A 22077-nucleotide genomic window follows, 5' to 3' on the forward strand; every position below is an offset into this window, starting at 1 on the left:
ATGAGGACATGGGGTCCCTTACTGACAGCAGAAGTTTCTGGCTGACATTTGCTTTCTGTAGAGAGAAGTGTGGATTTGAGGGAGTGCTGGGCAGATGGGGCGCTGCAGTGTTGGGAGCAGGAGTGAACCTTTGATTCACAAGTCTTAGAGAGGAGCCTCTCCTTCTTCCTTGAACCCAGTTCTTGCCCGAGTTTCCCAGACTGTTCAGGGGGGCTCTTAACAGCAGGGGAGTCAGAGGACACCCAGGCGCTTGGGCATTTTAGGAAAGTGTTGGTTTCATGGGGCCCACGCCCCAGCACAGTGTCTGCCCCATACCTGGACTTGAGCATCTGCGGAGTCGAGATGTGCCCCTTACTATGCTGGGTGCTCCGGGTCTGCTCACACTTCTGGCTGAGTAGCCGGCCTTGACCCTAGTCTCATCTATGTTAATGCAAGCCTGGTGAGAAGCACCAGGTGCAGACCCTCTCAGAGGGGCACCTGCCCCCTGGTGTGGCCATTGGGGCCTGGTGGAGACTGGGCTTTGAACTGACTTGGGAACAGTCGGGACTTTGTTTTCATGTTTCCTGGGACTTACATGGCGGTACAGCTCTGTGTGGCTCTGTGGGATCATTCATTTCTGCCTCCTCTGCTGCACCGGGGAGGAACATAAGCCCAGAGGGCACCAGTTGGTGAGCAGCCCAGGTCCCCAGTCAAGTGCGTGCCCCTGGGATTGAGGTACAGGTCTTGGCCCCTTTGCCAGCAAAACTAAGAGTCCCTTGACTGGAAAAGAGCAGGAGGGATTCTTTCCGTTTCTCAGTGGGAAAAGGAACCCAGCATCCTCGGCCCCTGGGACAGATAGCCAAACCCAGCTTGTCACACGCTGGTGACTCAAAAACACAGCTGTTCTCCCTTGTAGACCCCTGGCCACACTGCCTCAGGACCATCATCGTGGAGAAATTTTACTCCCTGTGCCCGTCCTACAAGGCACTGTGGCCCCAGGCAGGGCCAGGCCACCTGCCTCAAAGCACCTTTCCTTCCAGCCCCGGGGCCACTGCTGTGACACTGCCATTCAACTGACAGTGGTGACAGCCTGGTCATGCATCTGTAGCCTGGTCAGGCCACACTGACAAGTCCCTGCACAGGAGAGCCAGCAGGTCATAGGTGTGATGCAGAGCAGAGAGGGTGGGAGAGACCCAAGGCCACTGGCACCTGAGCCTCCCTCCCTTTCTTTCTCCCTTCTCCATGCTATGTTTTCAAACCCTGAAACCTGAAAATGGAAGAAATGATCCACAGGTGGAAATAGACCCAGTTGCTTAAGTATGACTGATTCTTTGGGCCATACTCCCTATTCCCCAGCAGAGCTACACTCATCCTTTCCAGGTGGCACCTCCTCCATGCAGTCTTCCCAGGATGGCCAGCAGGTTGTGAATTCTTTCCACTCCACCCACCCAGAGCTCGCTGGGGCAGCCCCTCTCTCCTGGAGGCAGTCATTTGCAGGCCTCACTCGTGTCCCTGGAGGGCTGGGGTCTTGGTCTCTCATTGTGCGCAGCATGTGTCTGGAACAGAATACCAGGATGTCCAAGTTCAGGGGACACGTGCCTGTGGGAACGTGAGTGGAGTGTGAGGCTAGAGGCAGGCTCTGGCTCTTTCCTCTTGGCATTTTGATGGTCCCAGGCTAAATGAAGGAAACCACTTTCTGGCCGGTTTGTCAGTTTGGGGCAGGTGGCATGGGGTGGTCTGCGCAGTGATTGGGCAGTGAAGGGCGGTAGGATCTGTGTGTCTGGACCAGAAGTTTCTGTACTTTTTATTTTCAGTGGGAAAAAGCCCTTTGCATTTTCTATTTTCCAGATTGGGTGGCAGCCTTGCCCATGTGGTGTAAGGGTGTTGGATAATACTTGTGTTTATGTTCTCATTGGTTACCATGGAAAAAATCAGAATAGATGGTTTCCATGGAGATTATCTTAAAATTAGTTTCTCTGAAGGTCCGGACATTGCTGCAGGTTCACTGGATGCTCTGGGTGCCACTGGATCTTTCTTTGTGGCAGAGCCCAGGGCTGCTCTGAGCACTGCTGGATTCGGACAAACCTGCCTCCTGTACTTGAAGAGGCTGGGACGCCAAGTGGGGGTGACCCCATCCTCAGCCTCCTCTTGGGGTCCCACTGCCTCACCTCAGCTCTACAGCTCATGTCGATTGCCTGGGAGCCTTTTTTATTATTATCAAAACAAAACAAAAAAACTCTGTATTGTGGAAATTTTTTAGCTGGCACAATAGAGAGCACAGTATACGAACCCCACATGCCCACTGCCTAGCTGCGGTGCTTTGCCAATCTTACTTTGTTCATCTCCCCCCACGGTTTTTAGAAGTTGGAGTATTTTTATTTTATTTCAAGTATATTATTTCACCCTAAGTAGAGACGTTGCTTGGTTATAATTGCAATGCTGTTATCACACCCAACAAAACTATTAATTCCTTAGTATTCAATGCTTGCCTGTATGCACATTTTCCACAGTGTGCCAGGAATGCTGTGCTGGGTGCTTTCTGTTCAGATGAGGGTGTGGGAGACCTCGAGGAAACCCGGCTCCCTCCCCACCATGGTCCCATGGTCAGAGACTGCGGAGTCTTGCCTTAGAGTGGGAGTTGGCTAGGGGCTTGCTGTGCTTCGGGGCCCCACCCGCCTCTGTCCTCAGGAATAGTGCTGACTGAGCCCCAGGATGCCCTTGTTCTAGCTGAGATGTGTCCCTCAGGTGGGCAGGCTCCTGCCAGCTGTCCTGGGGCAGGCCTCCGCTGGGGGCACTGTTTCTCTTTGCAGCCTGCAGGGGAGGGAGGGAGAGGTGATGTAACCTGGGCTCACACAGCTGCATGCAACTTTATTTTCTAGGACAGGGAGGCTGTGAGACCCTGGGGGATGCCCTCGGGGCAGCAGGGGGTGAGGGCTTTGGCTCATCTGAGGCTGCCACCTCTACAGGGGAGGCAGAGCCAGCTGGCTGTCTGTCTTGGCAGGCTTTGCTTGTGTCCTGAGATGCTGCACAAAATATGAATTGCCAAGCTTGGGAGTGATGCCCGGGTGCGGTCGGTGCGTCTAACACTCTCCATTGAACTAAGTGCAAGGAGAGTTTAAAATAGCCAGCCTTTGTTCCCGAGGTTTTAAAAATTCAACTCCAGTAGTTACAATGAACTGTCTTCAAGTGGATCTGTAAATAAACTGCTACTGTTCCTCTGTCACCGAGAGCCCTGGGTCTTCCAGAGATGTTGCTCTGCTGCTCGTCTTCCTGAGGTGCCTCATCTACAGGGCAGCTGCAGTTGGGCAGACACATGGAGTTTAATGCCAGCAGCACGTTCCCTGTTAAAAGCCACAGTCCCCCAAGACTAACTGCACAGGGAGAATGTAATCTAGCACTGGGGGAACCTGGCAGAGGTCAACACACTGGTCAAGGTCAGTGCCACTAACAGCCAGTCCTATTCTAGTGAGCCCAATGATGTCAATGCATATGGCCTCTGGTGTCCCTGTCAAACATGCATAACCTCCCTCCAGTCATGAAAAACATCAGACCCAGATCGAGGGACATCTGACCATATAACTGATCAGTTCTCTCCAAAGGTGTCAAGGTCAGGGCCATGGAAGGCAAGGGAAAACCAAGGAGCTGACAGATTGCTGGGAACAAAGAAGTAACTAAATGCAGTGTGAGGTCCTGGACCAGATCCTGGGACAGCAGGTTCCAAGGACATTATTACAAAAACTGGTGGGAGTCCAGTGGGGTCCTTGGTAATGGCCTTGTCCCAGTGTTGATTTCCTGGGGTCATCATGGCCCTAATGGTTATGTGAGATGTTAACACTGGGGGAACCTGGGAGAAGAGTAGATGGTAATTGTCTACTATTTTTGCAACTTTTGTCCAAGTCTAAAATTAGTTCAAAGCAGTTTAATTTTTTAAAAAACCTACAGTCAACACATGGGCTTTGTCACAAGCCTTGATCTCCCTCGTGTGGTGGCCTGAGTCTCAGGGCGGGAAGGTAGGTGTTTCTGTCCTGAGGCAAGGAGTGGGGAACCCTGAGGTGCTCAGTGCCTAGCTGGAGTGGGCCCTTGGTCACGTTTGTGGAGCTGAACTGAGCAAGAGCTAGCCCTCCTGGAAATGGGTGGTGTTCAGTGGGGAAGCTCGTACAATGGCCCTGATCACCACGAAGGCACCCTGCACATTCATACACATTCACACACACCAGCAGCAGTAACCAAACCCACACTCATGCTTGGCTGGTTTGGAGGAACATTGGCAAGGTTGCCAAAGAATTAGAAGGTTTTAAGAAACCAGAATTCCTCTTGGATTCAGAGCTATGTTTAGAACCAGAAGTTTTCTCTCTTGTTGGACTCCAGGCTGGAACCCTAAATTATAGGGCAAAAAAGGCTGTCGTATATCTAGTCCACAAATATATGTGGGGAATACAGTACCAGTGTTCTTCTGAGCTTGGAGTTGAGAAAACAGCTGGGCCTTTTTCCACTTAAGATGCTGGAGATGAGGGTGAGCCCAAGTGAGCTCTGTCTGCTCCCTGCTCTCCTCGCTAGGGCCCGGTTGAGCAAACAAGGGAGGCAGCCAGACGGGGACGCCCGTTAACTTTCCATGAGGGTGAATCGCCAGAGCCAAAGGCCTGAGGAGCAGACTGAGAAAGGTGGCTGTGAATCTCTGCACCCTTGCTTAGCAGACTGCAGTGAACAACTGGATGAAAGATTCAGTTGAAAAGACCTCATGGGGGGGTGTGTGTGTCCACATCTTCCTGTTCGGCACTCACCCCTACTTCGGAAACAGGGACATGCTTTGGTGGTTTAAATGGGCAGTGGCCAGTCGCATTCCCCACCTGGGTCTCTGCAAGGAGGTGGTGCCAGTGAGACAGCCCAGATCGTGGGCTTGGTCACCTCTTGTCCTCCCTCTGCCCCACACTCAGGCTGTGGACCAGTTCCTGGATGCTTTTGTCTGTTAGAGTTTGTTTCTGGAGCAGGCCAGGCAGGGGCAAGGTCTGGTGTTAGAGGTGGAAAGGCAAAGAGTAATTTCTGCCTTGAGCAGGTATTAATAATTGACTACTCACCCACTAGAGGAAGCGTTCTGTCACTTCCGCTCACGACATCTTTATGGGAAAACTCCAGCCACTCCTGCCTGCTGGCCATGTGTGTGGACCCTGAGTGGCTGAGGCCTGATGTCCATGGACTGGACAGCTGCTGCTGGGGAAATCCTGCCTGGGAACACCTGCTAATGACCAGGAAGACTGCAGCTTCAGGAACTAAAGCTCTGAAGTGTGATGCTGGCTCTCCACATTGGAGACTGTAACCCTGGACCATGGTGGACCTCACGAGCCTCCCCTTGGGTCTTCCCCATTGGTGTTGCCCTGTGAAGAGGTGGTGATTTGCACCGGGGTGCAGAGTGGCAGTGATGGGTGGTGTCAAGTGCAGTGTCATGTGATGGGCAGATTGGGCTCCCAAGGGCATTTTAGTTGTAACTGCATTTTTTGAAAGTCATGCTTAATAATATATAAATAGTAACAGTCGCCATTTTAAAAAGCGAACAAACAAACAGTCATGTAATCACCATCACTATCTAAGCATTTTGTAGTAGGGTGAATGGTGGCCCCCCCAAAGACAAGTTCACTCTTAACAAACCTGTGAATGTGACCTTATTTGGGGAAGGGGTCTTTGTCATTGTAATTAAGGATCTCAAGAGGAGGTCATCCTGGGTTCTTGGGTTGGCCCTAAGTCCAATGACAAGAGACACACAGAGAAGAGACACCTGGGAAGATAGAAGCAGAGATCAGAGTAATGCAGCCATAAGCCGAGGAATCCTGGGGCCTTTAGAAGCTGGAAGAGGCAAGAAAGAATTCTCTCTCGGTGTCAGAGGGAACGTGGCCCTACGGACACCTTAACTTCAGACTCTGAGAGAATAAATTCCAGTTGCTTTAAGCCACCAAGTGACAGTTTTTTAGAGCAGCCCCAGGAAACAAATAGCATATTTCATGGTTTTTGGTGCTATTGAAAGGTAATGGCCAAGAATTTTTTAAAAATAAAGGCATCAAACCACAGATCCAGGAAGCTCAGAGAAATGACAGGTAGGCTGAAGGGGAAAAAAAAGAAACCCCATACAAATTACAAAGTTCTGAAAACCAAAGGGTTAAGAAAAACCTTAAAGACAGAAATCAAACACGTTTCGTACAGGGGATCAAATGTAAGAATTACAGAATTATTCTCACGTGAAATTACACAAGCCAGACAACACCTGAGTAATATCTTCAGAGTATTCAAAGGAAAAACTGTCAATTTAGAATTCTATAGTCAGCAAAAATATCTATTAGAAATGGAAAAATAAAGACTTTTTTCAGATAAAAGCTGAGAAAATTCATTACCAGCCAACTTTCACCTTTTTTTCTCTTTTGAAGTTAAGATGTTTATGTTTCGCAAAAGTGAAAGTTGACTTGGTGCAGTCCCACGGGTGTGGGCTAATGTGATTTCAGGCGTGATAGACCTGACTGAGAGCCACCGGGCAAGACCCCTGCCACCCTGTGATGTTCAGCAGCACTGGCACAGTTTTCCCTTAAATGCTGCTCCTGTTATTGCACCACCGTCACTGCTCACAGGCCTGGTACGTGTGTCTTCCCACTCTTGGCCTTATCTCTGCTTTATCACTTATTTGCCAAGCTCTCAAGGAAATGCCACATCTCCAGAGGGCTGGAGTGCTGGGTAGGACGGGGCTACTGGCCCTTTGCCTTGGGAAGGTGTCATTACACGGGAATGTCCCTGTGGTGGGCTTGGCCCTTTGAAGTGGGGAGCGTTTGTGGAGGGCCTGCTCTGGTTCAGCTCTGTGCCAGGAAGGCGGTCCAGGACAGGTGGCGTGGGGGAGTGACCCAAACAGTGTCAGATTCGGGCCGATGCAAGAGCAACTGGGCCTGTGGAGTAAAACTGCAGGTGATGTCACCTGTCGAAAGCTGCGCAGTGTCCAGGAACTGTCTGTATTTTGGGTTCAGATCCCAGCTCTGTCATGTCCTGGGTGACTTGGGTAGTTATTTACCCTTCCTGAGCCTGCTTCTCCACCTGAAAAGTGAGGTTAATAGCTGTGAAGGGCCAGTGTAAGGATGAAACGAGGGAACATGTGTACATCGCTGGCACGTAGATGACAAGTTCACAGCAGTGAGTGTCATCTTCATATGCTGGGCTGGCCATGTGTTCGGTCCATGGTGTTCGCTGGTGAGAGTGGACAGGAAGCAGAGAAGGGCCATGTCCTGGTGAAGGGAGGACAGGGCCCAGGTGGCGTGGCCAGAGGAACAGCCCCGCCTGGCTCTGAGGGCCGTGGCCATGAGGTGAAGGCCCGTCGAGGCTTCTGAAAGTCTGCCTTTTGAGATGACGCCTGGCACTCAGGTCTGAGTGCACTGATCCCCGGAGGGCGGGCGGAGCCCAGCGCTGTGGGCCGAGGTCTCACAAAGTGGCCACGGCACCGCTGTGGGCATGCCGATGGCGGACGTTGGACCCAGCCTCTCTTTTCAAGAATCCCCTCTGGCTTGAGCCTCACGTATAAGTTTTCTTAAACCACCAGGGCCTGTGTATTTCCCAGTTCAAGACAGCGTGCTCTTGAGAGTTTGTTCAATCTGTGGGGTTAGAGCTTTCCTGGTAAGGGAAAGGCGCAAGTCGCCTCTCCCTGTGGTGCACTAGGAGTTGGCAAGCTCTGAGCCCAGGGCTGGTCTGGGTTTCGAGGGCCAAGGAGTGATGAGTGCAGGCAGGAGACAGGGAGACACACATACATGGGTGGGTGGCTGGCATTGCTTCATCCTGCTCAAGTGTCCTGGCCTTGAGATGCAGTGGCCAGAGGAACAGGGCAGGGATGGGACAGGCCAGGTGGTCGGGAGCTCAGAGGGCTTCTGATCGGGAGGGTGTAGCTGTGAAGTGATGGAGGATGGGCTGCTGGCTTCCCGGGGCAGGGGTGAGGAAGGGTGGGTGTGAGCCTTCCCAGCACAGAGGACCCCGGAGCTGGGTGCAAGGGTCAGAGGCAGGAAGGGAGCTTCGAGAGGAGGCACACCTGAGCAGGGCGCCTTGTCACGGGCTTGCATTTGCTTCCAAAGGTGGTGGGGAGCCCTTGAGGCCTGGCGATGCTTGGTGTGACGTGGTGGCATCTGGAATGCCCCTCAGTGAGGTCGTGGTTTAAAACCCTGAGCCCGGTGTGGCTGCCTCAGTGGGTTTCTGGGGCCAGCCAGGAGTGTGGGCCTCATTGAGCACGTCATTCCCACAGGGAACAAGTCCACACAGGAAGGGTAGGTTCCCAGGCCAAACTGGGGCACCTGCCGGCCGTGACTGTGGGACTGGGTAGCTCTCGGAAGGTGGTGCTCCCCAGGTCAGGAGAAGCCTCCATCTGCACAGAGGGGGCATGACTTGGGGACACACATTGGACTGGAATGCGTCCCCTTATGAAATCACTTGTCCTCATTGGTGTGGTGGGTTAGGGGGTGGCTTCTGCATTTGGAGACTGAAGGATCTTTGACAGGAACCCCAGCCCCGTCAGGAGCAGCCTGGGGCCTCCAACAGCCGGCTGAGGGCACTGTCCGTCCACCCACTCATCCCTCCAGCCCCTCCAGCCTCGTCACTCATGGCCTCTGCCCAGAAGGGGAGGCCTGGGGGAGGGTGTGCATCAGATGTGGGGGTCCCAGCATGTGGCCCTTCTCATCAACATTTGTTTTGACCTCATTTCCTCACTTGCTGGTGGTTTCCACTCGGCCCTTCCGAGGGGCTGCTCCTTGCTCAGTGTTTCCTCAAGTGCTCGATCATTGTCTTTAGCCGGAAGTGGACTTTCCCGTCCCACCGGGCAGAGGCCGGAGCCAGGAATCGGTGCAGAGCCAGCCGCGGGAGCCCAGCAGCGTGCCGCAGACGCTGACCAGCACGCTGGAGCACATCGTGGGCCAGTTGGACGTCCTCACCCAGGTAGGCCTCGCATGACTCCACCATTGTTCCCACTTGACTGCAGTTGGACCATTTGAAGTTGGCCAGCAGGTGCTGGATTTTTCACAAACATAATGATAATGGACCCATTTTCCAGTCCAAGTTAATGAAATGGCAGTGCCTGCCCTGGCATCCTGGCTCTCAGAGCCGTCCGAGCCCTGGCTAAGCCACTGGATCCCAAATTACCAGGGCCATTGCCAGGTGTGCCCACCCAGTGCTGGCCCGGCCAACAGAGCTTTGAAAGAAGCACGGTCCATCCCACTCTTCTGGTGGGCGCTCTGGGGATGCGAGTCAGGGCTGGCACTGCTCCTGATCCTCAGAGCGATCTGGGTGTTTCTCTGAGGGGCCGTGGTCGTGGGCATTGCCGCCTCTGTTCGTGGTGAGCATTGAAGGAGGGGAGTCCGTGGGACCTCCCTGGGCCTGGGAGCTGTGGCGCTGACCACACTCATTGCAGGACAGAGGTGGGCCATGTTTCTGGATGCCTGAGAAGGCACATAACTGAGAGAAGCGAGCAAGGTGCTAAGACTTAAAAATCCCCCTCTGACCTATCAGAGCTGCCGCGCCCGCCTCATGTTCCTCACAGCCTCCTCAAGGGGGAGACCAGGAGGTGGAATCCATTAGAACTTTGTAGGATAAAATTGAAAATTAAGTCTGAGAAGATGGTTAAAAATAGCTCCCTTGGATCCAAATGAGTAAAACACTAAAAATATCTCTTGTCACTGTTTTGGGTGTGCATGGAAGGCTTGTGTGAGCAATTGGGTATGGTAGTAACTCCGAGAAACTGGCATCACAGAATAAATGCAGGCACACCCGTGGCCATCACCCGTGGCTGGGTCTGGATGCGTCGGTGGCACTTTGTCTCCCTTCACAGTGTCAGCCCCTTCACAGATCCACACGGGTAGCTTCATCTAGAGGTTCATCTGCAAACCAAGCGTCACCTGCCTGAAAGTTCAGGCCGGAAGGTTTTGCTTGGTGCCTGTGATCACAGAGCCAGCAAGCCAGGCCCTGGGGTGGCGGCCAGAGGGCACACCTCCTGCCCTGGCCCTTTGTGTGGGAGGGACCCCTTCTTACTCCTCTGAGGTTGCTGTCTGGACCTTCACTGGTGCCTCCACAGAGCTCCTTAGAACCCTGACCCCAGCCACACTCCATGTTCTGAGCAGCTGGGGTTGGTCTGGTCTTATGTGTCTCTAGTGGCCCTGGGGAGCAGAGGTCCTCTCTTGGGTTTCAGCCCAGTGAGCCCCCTCTGGAGAGAGCCTAGGCACACCTGCCCTCCTGGATTTGAAGGCCAAGTCTACCATTTATCACCTAGGTGACCCTGGACAGGTCGCGACGCTCCCCAGAGCCTGTTTCTTCCGTTGTTGAGTGGGACAGACAGGCCTGCTTGGTTACTTGAATGTGCTAGACCCATGTGGCTGTTTGTGAAGCCCAGCAGTGAGTCAGTGTTCTCCAGGGGGCACTGTGGCCAGGTGACCCCGCAGTGGCAGGAGTGGACATTCCACAGGCCTCTAACTACTGGACTCGAGGCCCAGGAATGCTTTTGAGCTGCCAGTGAGACCAGTGGCCTGGCAGGGCAGTGGATGAAGGAGGGAAAGGTTTCCTAACAGTGGAATTTAGGTTTGTCTTGGGGAGACATTGTTTCTCAGAACCCCTCATGGGAATTCTCAGGAGCTACTAGGGCGAGTGTGGGTGCTGCGAGTCATGTGCATGCCCCCTCTTCCTCTTGGGAGCCTATGCTAACCCCGTATCCCCTCCCCTCTGGAGAGAACACACACCTGTCCTGTGGCCACCCTGGGTCGCTGACCTGCCCAGCCTGCCCCAGCTCCTCTCTTCCTAGGAAAGTTGGCTCAACCCCAGCGGCTCACAGGGTCCAGAGGAAAGCCTGGCCGGGAGTCTGAAGCCTCAGCTGCTCTGGCTTGGCTTTGCCTCTTCCCATCTGTGGACCTGGGTATGGTTTGCGTCTCAGGTGGGGCCAGGACATGCCTGAGGCCTTCTTCCCGTGAGTCTCCTCATGTCCACTGAGGCCAGGCCCCCCTGTGCCACACATGGACATCCAGGTGGGCCCCCTGGCTGCCAGGCTGGCCTGCTTGGGGATGAGCCTTCCGTGGGTGTCTAGACAGAGGCCTGGCATTTCCCCTCGTGTTCTTATGGGGGTATCATAAAGCGGTACAGGGGTCCCCTTCACAGAAGCTGGAAGAGTAGCTGTTGAGCAAGGAGAGGCTGTTTCCACAGCTAGGCCCTGGCATGACTCACCCGTCTGGTGCCCTCACTTCCTGCAGGCTCCTGAGTGAGGGGTCCGGGCGGGGTCTGGGAGCCCAGAGGCCCCGGGTCTTCCTGGAGCCCAGGGCAGAGATGTGGATGGGACCCAGGAACTGGGGGGCTACTCTGAGGGGCTCGGCCAAAGCACGCTAGGCGGTTCTGCCTCAGAAACCCACAACAGTTATTTTTGACTCGTTTCATGTCCTGCTGCCGTGGAATTCCTGCTCCAACTGTTTTCTATGGCACCGTGGCTCAGGCTGGCCACAGCTTTGCTGTGATGTCACAGGCAGGTTCTTTTGACTCACCAGGGCTGCTGGACTCCAGGGCCGGGACTGTGCAGAGTGGGGAGCAGGCGGGGGGAGTCCCCCAGCCCTGCCGGGTTGGGTTTCCGCGTTTGCATTTATTACATGCCCAGGTGGCTGTAACCCTGCTGACCTGACTCCACAAGGCTCAGGAGTTCTGCCTGTTTGCTCTAGGGAGTTGGAGAGAATGGCCCTTTTGCTTGGAGACCCCCTGACACCCTCCCCACCATAGTCCTGGCAGTTTCCTATTTGATGGGCTACTAAGGTGAGGTGTCTAGTTCTGTGCTGGTGGGGAGGGTGGGCTGAGCTGCCTGAGCACCCTCAGGGGCTCCTGGTGTCTCTTTCCTGGGCAGATCTGCTGTTTGTGGAAACAGACTCTAGGTTTTAAAACAGTGACACCGTTTCCCTGGGGGCATTCCTCCCAGGTGTACCCAGACCCAACTTGTTGGGAAGGTACAGAGTGAGTCACCCGGTGCCAACCCCCCACCCCGTGGTCCCTGTGTAGGGTGTGTGCAGCTCCTGCCACAGGCGGGGGTGGTGGTTGCTGTTTCCACCAAGCGGCCCCTCCACATGAGTACACGTAGCCACCTGGCCTGTGCAGGCTGGCCTGGGCTTGGCTGCCCTCTCTTCATGGACGGTTGGGGCTGCCCTTGGGCCAGAGTTGAGTTCAGGACAGCCTGAGCTCCTGCCATTGGGTTTGGAGACAAGAGGCTTGTTTTTCCTCTGTTTAGGGGCTGCTTCCTGGGGGCAAGGGACTCGACACACTCTGGTCTGTGCCAGAGGCACACCTGGGCCTGACTCCAGCAATTGCAGGAGGCTGGCCCTGGCCCATCCCCAGCCCTGTCGCTTTTTTTGGCAGTTTATCCACAGGCTCCCCTGGCTTTGCAAGGTAGAGTCACTGGGGAAGCTGCGTCTTCCCAGGACTGGGCCAGGGCCAGGCTGCAGGCAGTACCCTCACTGGGCTAGCTCGTGTTTGTTTTGCATGGGGGGCTGGGCAGCAGCCCCATCTTCCATCCCTCTGCGCTTGTGACAGAAAGCACCCCTCCCGAAGAAGCTGCGATTGAAGCCCCCACCCCCCACCCAGATGGGCTTGGGATGGCTGCGGTTAACTCTGGGGCCTGGGAATGGTCACGGTCATGAGATTTCTGTTGTGAGGCCCGGCCGTCCTGGAGCTGGGGGAGGGAGCAGAGCTCACTCTGGGAGGAGGGGAGCAGGGGACTCTAGGAAATTTGCTCTCTCTCTTCTGGGGACCCAAGTGCCCTCCAAGGAAGGGTCAGGCCCAGGCCACGAGGAGGGGCCTATATGAGTGTTGTAACTATGACAGGCAACCCAGATGGGCCCACATGGCTCTGAGACGGACCACATCACAGCTGATCCTCTATCCCCTTGGTGCCCTCCCAAATGAAGCACCACTGGAGGAGGGTTGGGGACAGCCAAGGTTGGGGACAGCTACTGTCGGGCCTGCCACCTCCCCACCTGCCCTGTAGAGGGGCTGTCTAGGCCTGGGCTGTACCCACAGGAGCTGTGCTGGATGGAGGAGAGAGAGCAAAATGAAGCTGCAAACTCAGCAGGACATGCATTTGGGAGAGTGGCCTGGGCCAGCCAGTGAGTCCAGAAAACTGGCCCGGGGAGGCCGTTTCCCACTGTGGGTCAGCAGGCGCTCGCCCGGGCAGGGGGCTCATCTCTGGGTGGTCCTATCTGTGCGGCCACAGCCTGGCTTGCCAGCTGTACCCAGGCCTTCCAGGCCTCCAAGGAGCGACCGAGCCATCCCCTCTGACTCGGGACACTTGTGTTTTATCAGGTCCTGGTAAATTAATCCCTTTATACGGATTGTCGGACAGGCCAGCCTCGGAAGAAGTGGGATGCGGAAGGTGGCCAAGGCCAAGTTTCCCACTGTGCTCAGCCCTGTTTGGACTCACCTTGGAGTCAAAGCACAGCCGAGCCTGTGGCTGAGCAGTGACTAGCGTCCTGCACCTAGGGGCCTGTCCCTGTTGGGCACTTGGCTTCCCTGGTGGCCTGCCCATGGCTGGCAAAGAGATGAGCTTGGACGCAGGCCATTGATGGCAAGGAGTGTGGCTCAGGTTCTCTTCCGTGTGGAGGTAGCGCCCCTGGGTGCCCCTGGGTGCCAGGAGCATCCAGTTTTCTGGGTGGTGGTGAGTGAACCCACTTTTTATAGCTTCTTCTTTGGGGTAATATGGAAAAGTCTGTGTTTATTTAAAAGGAGTTGCTATAAAGCCAAGAGGAAGGTAAATTAGCCAAAATTCCTTAATCCTGTGGCTAATCCAGCAATAGAAAATCGCGTCTCATGTGCTTCCCACAGAGCTAATCCTTGGTGGAGGTGGGGGCTGGGGCCGCGAAAACGGACGAGAAACCCTATATCCCTGAGATAATGCGAAACAGAAACTCGGACCTGTGGGCTCAAGGGACAAAAGCTCGTTTTGTGTTGTTAGCAGACGGGGCGAAGGGGGTGGTTAAAAAGACAGTTGCTGAGTCCAGAGAGATTGGGAGGAATTGCTTTAGAAACTTGGTGTTTTGTGCATCAGCTGTGTGTGATCCTGGGCCAGTTAGCATGTCGGACGTCAGCACGGGAGGGAACCCCCGTTCCTTCCCTCAGAAGCTGAGGCCTCGGAGCCTTTAGTCCCCATCACATCAGTCCTGAGGTGCGAAGGGGAGGAACAGGGCTGCTTCCTGGACTCCCGCCCCACTGGGTGCACCCCACTTCCTGCTGAGGCCAAGAGGCTTCCTCCCTCCCCAGGCCAGCTGGCGGCCTCCTCTGGCCTGCCCCCCCTTGTCTCCCTCCCAGCTGTCCCCTCAAACCTGCTAGGTCCAAGGCCCACGTTGGGGTGGTATTCCTCACCAGCCGGGTGGGCCCATCCCAGACAAGGGCTGCCTTTTGCGTCCTGGGCTGGCTGGTGCTGGGCCTGCACGCTGTCCCCCAGTGCTCGGGGCATTAGCCCACTCAGCACTGAGCGTGCACCTACCATGCACAGAGCTGTGGCTGGAAGCAAGAGCCCAATGGTGACCAAGAATAGACAAAACCCCTGTCCCTGCGTGGCTGGCATCCAGACAGCGTCAAAAGGCTGCTCTGGGGCTGGCCTTGGCCCCCTGTGTTGGAGACCATTAGTCTGGACACAGCTGGGGCTGAGAGGCAGAGCTTGGTGTGGGAAGGGCTGGGCTCAGACCACAGCCCCAGTCCCCAGGGAGCTGGGCTGGCTCTCTGGCCCCTAGTCACCCCTGGCATGCGGCAGTGGGCCGGCCCTGCTTGTGTGCGCGCGCACACGCACACAGTGAGAGACGGAGCTGGAGCAGGCAGGAGCCAGGCAGGCGCTGGGCCCAACAGCCCCACTCTGTTTTGATAGCTCACAAGACCCCACAGCAGAAAGAGCCCCTTTTATTGCATCTGTTTTAGATCTTGAGGATCTGAGTGAAGTCAAAACCATGCTGCAGGGGAGATTAATGCCACATTTTTCCATTTTTGCAACAAAACCAAAGGAAAGTTCGCCGTTCTGTGTGGCACAGTAGAGACGGGGGCATGGGCCAGCCTGGGATGCTTCCCTGGCCTGGCACAAGTGCCCTGGGGATACAGCTGGATGACTAGGCCCTCTCCTTGAGACCTAAGGCAACTGGGACCCTCTTTCCCCGACTAATCTGGCTCCTGTGTTGGGGGACAGGAGGCGGGGGTACCCCAGCCCCTCTGGGGGATCTGCCTGGGGGAGCACAAATCGACCACAAGCCTGGAAATGATTAAAAGGAACTTTCCGTCGCAGGAGAAGCAGCCAGACCACCACGTGCCCCAGCAGCTCAAATCCTCCCAGGCCTGGCCACAGGCTGGTTTGTTCTGGTCTCACCAAGCCCCGTCAGTGCCCAGGGCTCCCCTAAGAGCCCTGTTTCACCACAGCCCTCGTGAGGGCAAGAGCTAGGGAGCCATGTGGCCCACAGTGCACCCCTGTGCGCAGCCTGGCACAGAGCAATGCCGCATAAATGTTGGCTATTGGTGCAATATCACAGTGCTGTATGAAAGAGGCCATGCACAGGCAAGGAGTCTGAAGCCCTGGGTCAGACAGCTTGCCCAGGTCCACTCAGCAGGTTAGTGGTCAAGTTCAGATTTGAACCCAGGCTGTACAGTTCTGTAACCTGTGGTTTTACCAAACGTGACAAAGGTGGGGACTCAGAGACACTCTGACGGCATTTTCCAGGGACTCACAGCCATGTTCCACCAGTGATATGCTGGGAGACATGGTAGATTCCTGCGGGCTGGGGCTGGGACCAGGAGGACTTCTTGGGGGAGGAGGACTGGAGTAGGGCTTCAGGTAGGTGGCGTTTGGGCAGGAAGAGCATAATCACAGGCAGCACAGGCCTTGAGTGCCAAGTGAATGCCACACCATGTGAATGCCCAAGCCGTTGGACAGGACAGGGAGGGATGTGGCAGAAGCAATGTGGAGGCCCAGGAGTCTCCAGGAAGGTGGGGTGCAAGGGTGGGGACTGAGCGGGAAGCACCTGAGGCAAGAGGAGCCCAATGAAGGTGGTGTGGAGACTCCTCAGCTGCACCCTGACGTGACTGCCTGGCCAGCCCCACACAGCAACGGGGGGTCTCGGATACGGGTCTGACCGTGATTTTGTTTTCTGCAGGGGTTCCCCCGGCTGAGCTCCTCATTCCCTGCCATCTTCTGGCCTCTGCCCAACACACTTCTTTTCATCTGAGTTTCTGCCCGTGCATGACCCTGGCGGCCCCTCCCACAGACATTTCAGCCCTCTGGCCCCGCTCCCCATCTCGCGCCCTGTGGACACCGACACCCAGTCTCCCGGCTTCCCGCTAGGCTGCCGCCCAGGGCAGTTTCGGTTCCCCTTGCCCCGCGCCCCCAGCCCAGGCCGTGTATGCGGGGTGGCGCACGGCTGTACGGAGCCCTCTGCCTCCACTGTCAGGCTGTCTCGGCCCAGCCACCCGGTCTCCCTCTGTGCCACCTGTCTTCTCTGTTCCAAGGAGGCCCAGGAGGGAGTTCATCATAGAACCAAACTAATCTAAGGGGCCCCGGTCACTGCCAAGGGCCCTGCTCAGAGCGGGATGTGACAGAGAAGCCCTAGGTTGGGCTGGGCTGGGTTGCTCAGAGTGAGGCCAGCACCTGTAGAAGTGTTTGTAAGGAACTGGCCAGAGATCTGAGAAAAGCAGATAGAGTCGCTGGCTCACCGTCCTCACGTTTCTCTCCTTCCTCCAAGGTGTTGCTGGCTGTCAGTGCTGGCAGAGCAGCTTCATCAGAGCCGGCCCAGACATGAGGGCTACTGTGGCCACATGAGTGCCCGGAAGCCCACAGGAGCTAGTTTCTTGTTTGCTGCACGTGGCGGGCACCTGAGAGACGTGTGGGAGTGGATGACGTCAGGAGGGCCCACGGGTGTCCCATGGCCCCTCAGGCTTTGTGGAAGCTGTGGCGTCAGTTCCCACTGTGCCAGCTCGTGGAGCACATGCCGGGAGCCTTCACAAGGGCAGTGGCGGGGGGGGGGGGGGGGGAGCAGCTGCTGGAGGGGACCTGGCTTGGAGGACACGCCCTTGGTCTGCTCGGAAGCGCCAGTTCACTGGTGGTGGTCACAGCCGATGGTGGGGCCAGGCAGCCCTGGTCAGTTCCCAGGCCAGGCCTCTTCTCCCAGAGCTCACCCTGGGGCCAGTGCTCTGAAAACTAGCCACTGGCCTGTAGGACACGGTCCTCCCTGGCTCTACCTGCTCAGACCCGTGAGTCTGGCGAGGCAGTGCCAGGGGTTAGAGGCTTCCCTGCTCCTGTCCCTTTTTTGGCTCAGGGCCCTGCAGCCCCTCTTCCACCTTCCTTGTCGCCACCACACACACGTCCCTGTTCAATTGCTCCAAACCAGCCACTCTGGGCTCCTGGCACTTCTGAGTGTGCCATGTTCTTTTCTGCCTCAGGACCTTTGCATTTACTATACATTTCCCTTGACCCATCTTGTGTGGATTTTTTTTGGTGTTTTTTTTTTAACCTACCATTTTAAGTCTTGGGAAAATATTAAGATCTTGTGAACGAGGGCCCTCAGACCACCCGTCACAGTTGGAGCTCTCCTTCCCAGGAATGCCAGCCTAGGCAGATGAGCTGCACCAGGGGCCCAGACTCCTCAGAGCTCAGTCCCTGTGAGCCAGGCTAACATCCTGCTCCCCAAACACAGAACATAAAGGGGATGAGAAAGGCCTAAAAAGAAAGCAGAAGTGAAAACTAGGGAGAGCAGCTGCAAGAAAATGCAGGACAAACCCACCTTCAGGGGAAACCAGGCCCTGAGGAAGTGGGGGTCTGGGAAACAGGCAGCTGAAGGAGAAAATGGGGACAAAAGAAAGGGCGGCCAAGCCCAGGGAGAGTGCCACAGGGCAGCTGGACAGTGAAGAGTCTACGCTGCCCGCTGAGGACCTGCCCTCGCTCCGTCACAGCCCTTCCGAGCGGGGTCCTTCTCTCGGAGCACCCGGCTCTGCCCTGGACCCATGCGGAGCCGGGGGGGAATCCTGGTCATGCCGCCAGGCGCCGGACTCCCTGACACACAGTCCCTGTCACACGTCAGGAGTGGAGGCTTGCCCTTGGTACTTGAAGGCAAATGGAGATACACACCCAGGCTCTGGCCCAGCAGGGCACCCAAACTGACCAGTTTGGCCATTGGTGGGTGTGGGGGACAGTATGGGAGCGGGGCTCCCCTGTTCAGGTGCCAGAGCCCCGTTGGCCCATAGCTGGCCTTTGTCTGACCCCTGGGAACTCTGTGCCCGTAGAGAAGAGAGGCCCTGAGGCAGTGAGGCTTGGGGCAGGGTCTGCTGGACCCCCTGTGTTGTATGCTCCCCCACTTGGAATCAGGACCCTGATGCCGACATGTCTGAGGACTGGCATTTGGGGCGGCTTCTTTGGGCATTGATGTGGTTCTTTGGGGGCTAAAAATAAACGGAGTTATTTTTATGCTGCACTCAGAAAGCCCTTCGGGATGTCACATGAGACGTCTTGCACACCTTGAGCTGTGAGTGAGCTGCTTGCCCTGCTCACGCTGCCCCAAGGCGAGGAGATGACAATGTCTCTTCCCTAAGCAGAAACACTGGGGTCTGAATGAGACGCCCTTCGCAGCCTCTCCCAGGAGGATTTCCCTGGAGAGCTCGGGGTGGGTCATGCTGGACCCCCCGGCTCATGATCATGGTTTTGGTCCCCAATGCCTCCCCCAATCCTGTTGGGTCCCTGGGTTGGACAGTCCCTCCTCACTGCCCACCGAGGGGCCAGGTCTCAGTGGGTCACTGGCATCATGCTGGCCCCAGCCTGGGCCCTCGGCTTACCTCCAGTGTCTCCCCCCCGCCAGGCCCTGGCTGCCCCTGACCATGAGGAGGATCTCAGAAATGCAGAGTAACCTGTGCTGGCCTGGCTCCTTCCCCAGCCACCCCCTCCCATGCCTGACCACCCTGTGCCCGACCCTCTCAGAAGGGCCTCGCACTCGGCCTGCACTGTTTGGAGTCTGTTCAGGCCTGTCCTGCCCTGGCATGAGGTGGGAGGACACGCCAGTTTCCTGGGAAGCTTGGTGGCATGGTGGTGGCCTGGGCACCACCAGCCGAGTCTGCCATCCCTGGGGACACCCTCCCTGGTGGAGGGAAGGCATGGTGGGCAGACTCAGAGCCCAGCGTTTCCAGGGGTCACTGTGTCCTGAGGGAGCGCTGTCCTCCGTGAAGATTCGGCCTGGGGTGGGGTTATTGAGAACAGTTGTCCAGCAGAGAGTGCAGGGTCAGGGCACGGAAATCCGAACTCGTCCTCCTCTCCCTGCCTCGCCTTCTGGTTCAGGGGGAGCCTGGTGGGCTGAACCCCTGGGTGGCGGCTGCCACCCGGCATCTTGGCAGAGTAGGCCCAGGGCAGAGGGGGCTGGAGAGGTGAAGACCAAGCACAGAGGTGACAGGACTTCCAGGAGCTCGGGCAGGAAAGGGGAGAGGCGTGAGGGTGGCCGGGGGAGGAGCTGCAGGGGTGAGGGATGGCAGACCTTTTAAAACCCGTTTGTCTATTACATGCCATGAAGCATCCCTAAAGCTCCCCAAGAAAGGGCCCCAATTGGGCCAGCCCCTTCAGTCAGGGGGGATGGGAAATAGGTGATGCTTTTCTGTTCAAAGAAACTTAACATTGTCTACCAGCTGCATTTGGGCCCCGTGGGACTAAACGGAGGCCTTGTGAGATGCGAGGCACCCCTGGTATGGACGGCAGCCCAGCACCCACTGCCTCCACGGTGGGACAGCGGGGCCCTCTGCAAATTTAGGTGGGGCAGGGAAGTAAATCAGGCTGGCTCCCCCCATGGCCTGGAGTCTGGGTCCGTTGGAAAGAGTCTAGATGAAGAATGGTTTTGGAGCTTGGCTCGCTGTGAGCTCCTCAGCAGCCAGTGGAAACTTCCAGGAATGCAGCTCTGGGCCAGCTGGGGGCTGTTTCCACCACCGCTTTCACGAGACACAGACCCCTCCATGGCCAGCCGGCTGGCCAGCGCAGGGGGAGAGGGACTGTCTCAGCTCAGCTCTGCCTCTCAGGGTGCAGTTCACACTCCACAGCAGCAGTTTCTCAGGCCTGCCCTGCGGCCCAGGGCTCAGAGCCCAAGCAGCCGGGCCAGCTCAGTTAGCAGGGCAGCTGCCAGGAGCAGCCACCTCCACGCGTGGCTGACGTCGTGCGGGTGCTGCGAGAATTTATAGCAGCTTCAGTGGGAGGCTCCCTCCCAGGCCTCTGTTTCATTAAGTATGAAAGGACAGTTTCCTTCCACTGGACCACGGTCCAGAGCCTCGCAGAGCCCTCAGGAAAGGTGGCAAAACCTCTTGGGAAAGCCACAGACGAACGGGGAAAATTAACGGAAGGTTTTCTTACCTGACCCATTTCTGAGGCATGTGCTCAGTGGACTCGCCAGTGCGCGGGGTGGCCTGGCACACAGGCAGCCACCCAGACCCCGTGAGGGGCACGAACGGTGAGGACAGCCGTCATGGCCAGCCTGCATCAGGCTGACCGAGGGCTGGGGTGGGTGTGACAGGTGGAGCAGCCGCCAGAGACGAGGGGCCAGGCTGGACCCTGGCGGGAAGAGCCGACAGCTGGCCTTGGGCAGTGGGCAGGGGCAGCAGAGGGGCGCTGGCTGAGGGGATCCCAGGGCAGCTGGTGGCCCCTGTGCCCTCTTACTGCCGCCTGTTGTGTTCCAGACGGTCTCCATCCTGGAGCAGCGGCTGACGCTGACGGAGGACAAGCTGAAGCAGTGTCTGGACAACCAGCAGCTAATCATGCAGAGAGTGACACCGTGATCGGGGAGCAGGAATCAGGAGCTCAGCTGATCTGGGGGGAGGAGGGACCGGCGGGGCTTATGCTGTGGGACTCGGGTGAATCATCGGGACTCGGCTCTGCGGAATCACGGCCACCCGAGCCCCGGCGTCCTGCCCTCCGCGCTCCCTCCTGCCACCTGGAGGCGCTCGCCTGGCGGCGGGAGGCTTGGCCGCACACGCACCCTGAGCCACGTGAAGCCGCTTGCTGCTGTGGAGTCTTGAGGAGCCGTGAGAGCCCAGCTCCCCCAGGAGGAGCCCCAGGCCACCTCGGGTCACTCGCCTTGCTGGGCCTTGTCCTCATTTCTGCCACAGACGACTTCCCGCCGTCGCAGCTCAGACGTGGCCTGCTCCTGATGGGCCAGCCGGGAGTCTTCTCTGACTGACGGCCCGGTGAGGCCCCTGGGATGCGGGTGCACCCAGGGACGTGCTTGCTGGCTTTGAGGTGCTTTGATTTCTTCCTCTGCGTGCACTGGGGCCAACAAATCTGAAAATTAAATGGACTTGATTGAGGTAGTCGTAGAAATGGCTTGTCCTGAGTGAGGCCTAATCAGCCCCCACCCCCAGGCCCATACAGTGGAAATGACTGGCCACTTGGGAGGTCCCTTCTGGGATCAAGTCTGAAGCCAGGACACCTTGTTTGCAGCCATTCAGCGTGTTGGGGGAGCAAGGACAGCTGGAGCCCCTGCATACCACCCCCCTCCTGGCTGGCCCCAGCCAGCTTCCTTGGGGACCTGCAGGCACCTGCCTTTCCCTTGGCTCCTGGGGGTTCCAGAGGCCCCTCCCTCTGCCTCCGTGCGGGAAGCCAGGCGAGTGTTTCCCATGTCTGCTGTGCAGGCCTTCAGCGTTGGCGTGGGGCCCAGCCGCCGGGGAGGGTTCGTCCTCAGCACACCTGCCCTGGGGGCCGGGGGGGACAGTTAGAGCTTCCCGGGAGCTGTCAGTACCACTTGGCTAATGAGGCTCAGCCTCTGCGGCTTCCAGGTGGGAGCAGAGCCGGGATGCCTGGGAGCTTGGGCCGATGAGCGACAGGAATGAGGCAGCTGCCTCCTCCAGCTGGATGGGGGGAGAGCCGCAGGCCGGCTCAGGCCCCGAGCTCTGCCTTCGGCCTGCTGTGTCACCTCAGCAGGGTGACACAACCTCTCTGAGCCTCTGGTTCTTGTGAGTGATGGCGATAAGCTCCTCCAGGTGGTTAGGAGCTGGTGCTACACTAATCCGGCATGGCAAGTGCTGTGCCGAGGCCCATCTCCCCTGCCCCCACCCATTCCACCAGGACTTGGCACCTGCTGCCGATGACATACT

At 57.0% G+C, this 22077-nt stretch overlaps 1 protein-coding gene across 1 annotated transcript in view; it reads left to right on the forward strand.

The window, feature by feature from the left end:
- POC1A (POC1 centriolar protein A) overlaps window positions 1-21294 on the forward strand; it is a 36982-nt gene extending 15688 nt beyond the window's left edge. Inside the window, exons 9-10 of the mRNA XM_016202465.2 lie at window positions 8776-8919; window positions 20665-21294. Coding sequence (XP_016057951.2) covers window positions 8776-8919; window positions 20665-20763 — 243 coding nt within the window. The 3' untranslated portion in view covers window positions 20764-21294. The remainder of the gene's footprint in view (window positions 1-8775; window positions 8920-20664) is intronic.
- Window positions 21295-22077: the final 783 nt, after the last annotated feature.

This window comes from Miniopterus natalensis, chromosome 15 (assembly GCF_054644295.1).
Source record: "Miniopterus natalensis isolate mMinNat1 chromosome 15, mMinNat1.hap1, whole genome shotgun sequence".
NCBI lineage: Eukaryota > Metazoa > Chordata > Mammalia > Chiroptera > Miniopteridae > Miniopterus > Miniopterus natalensis.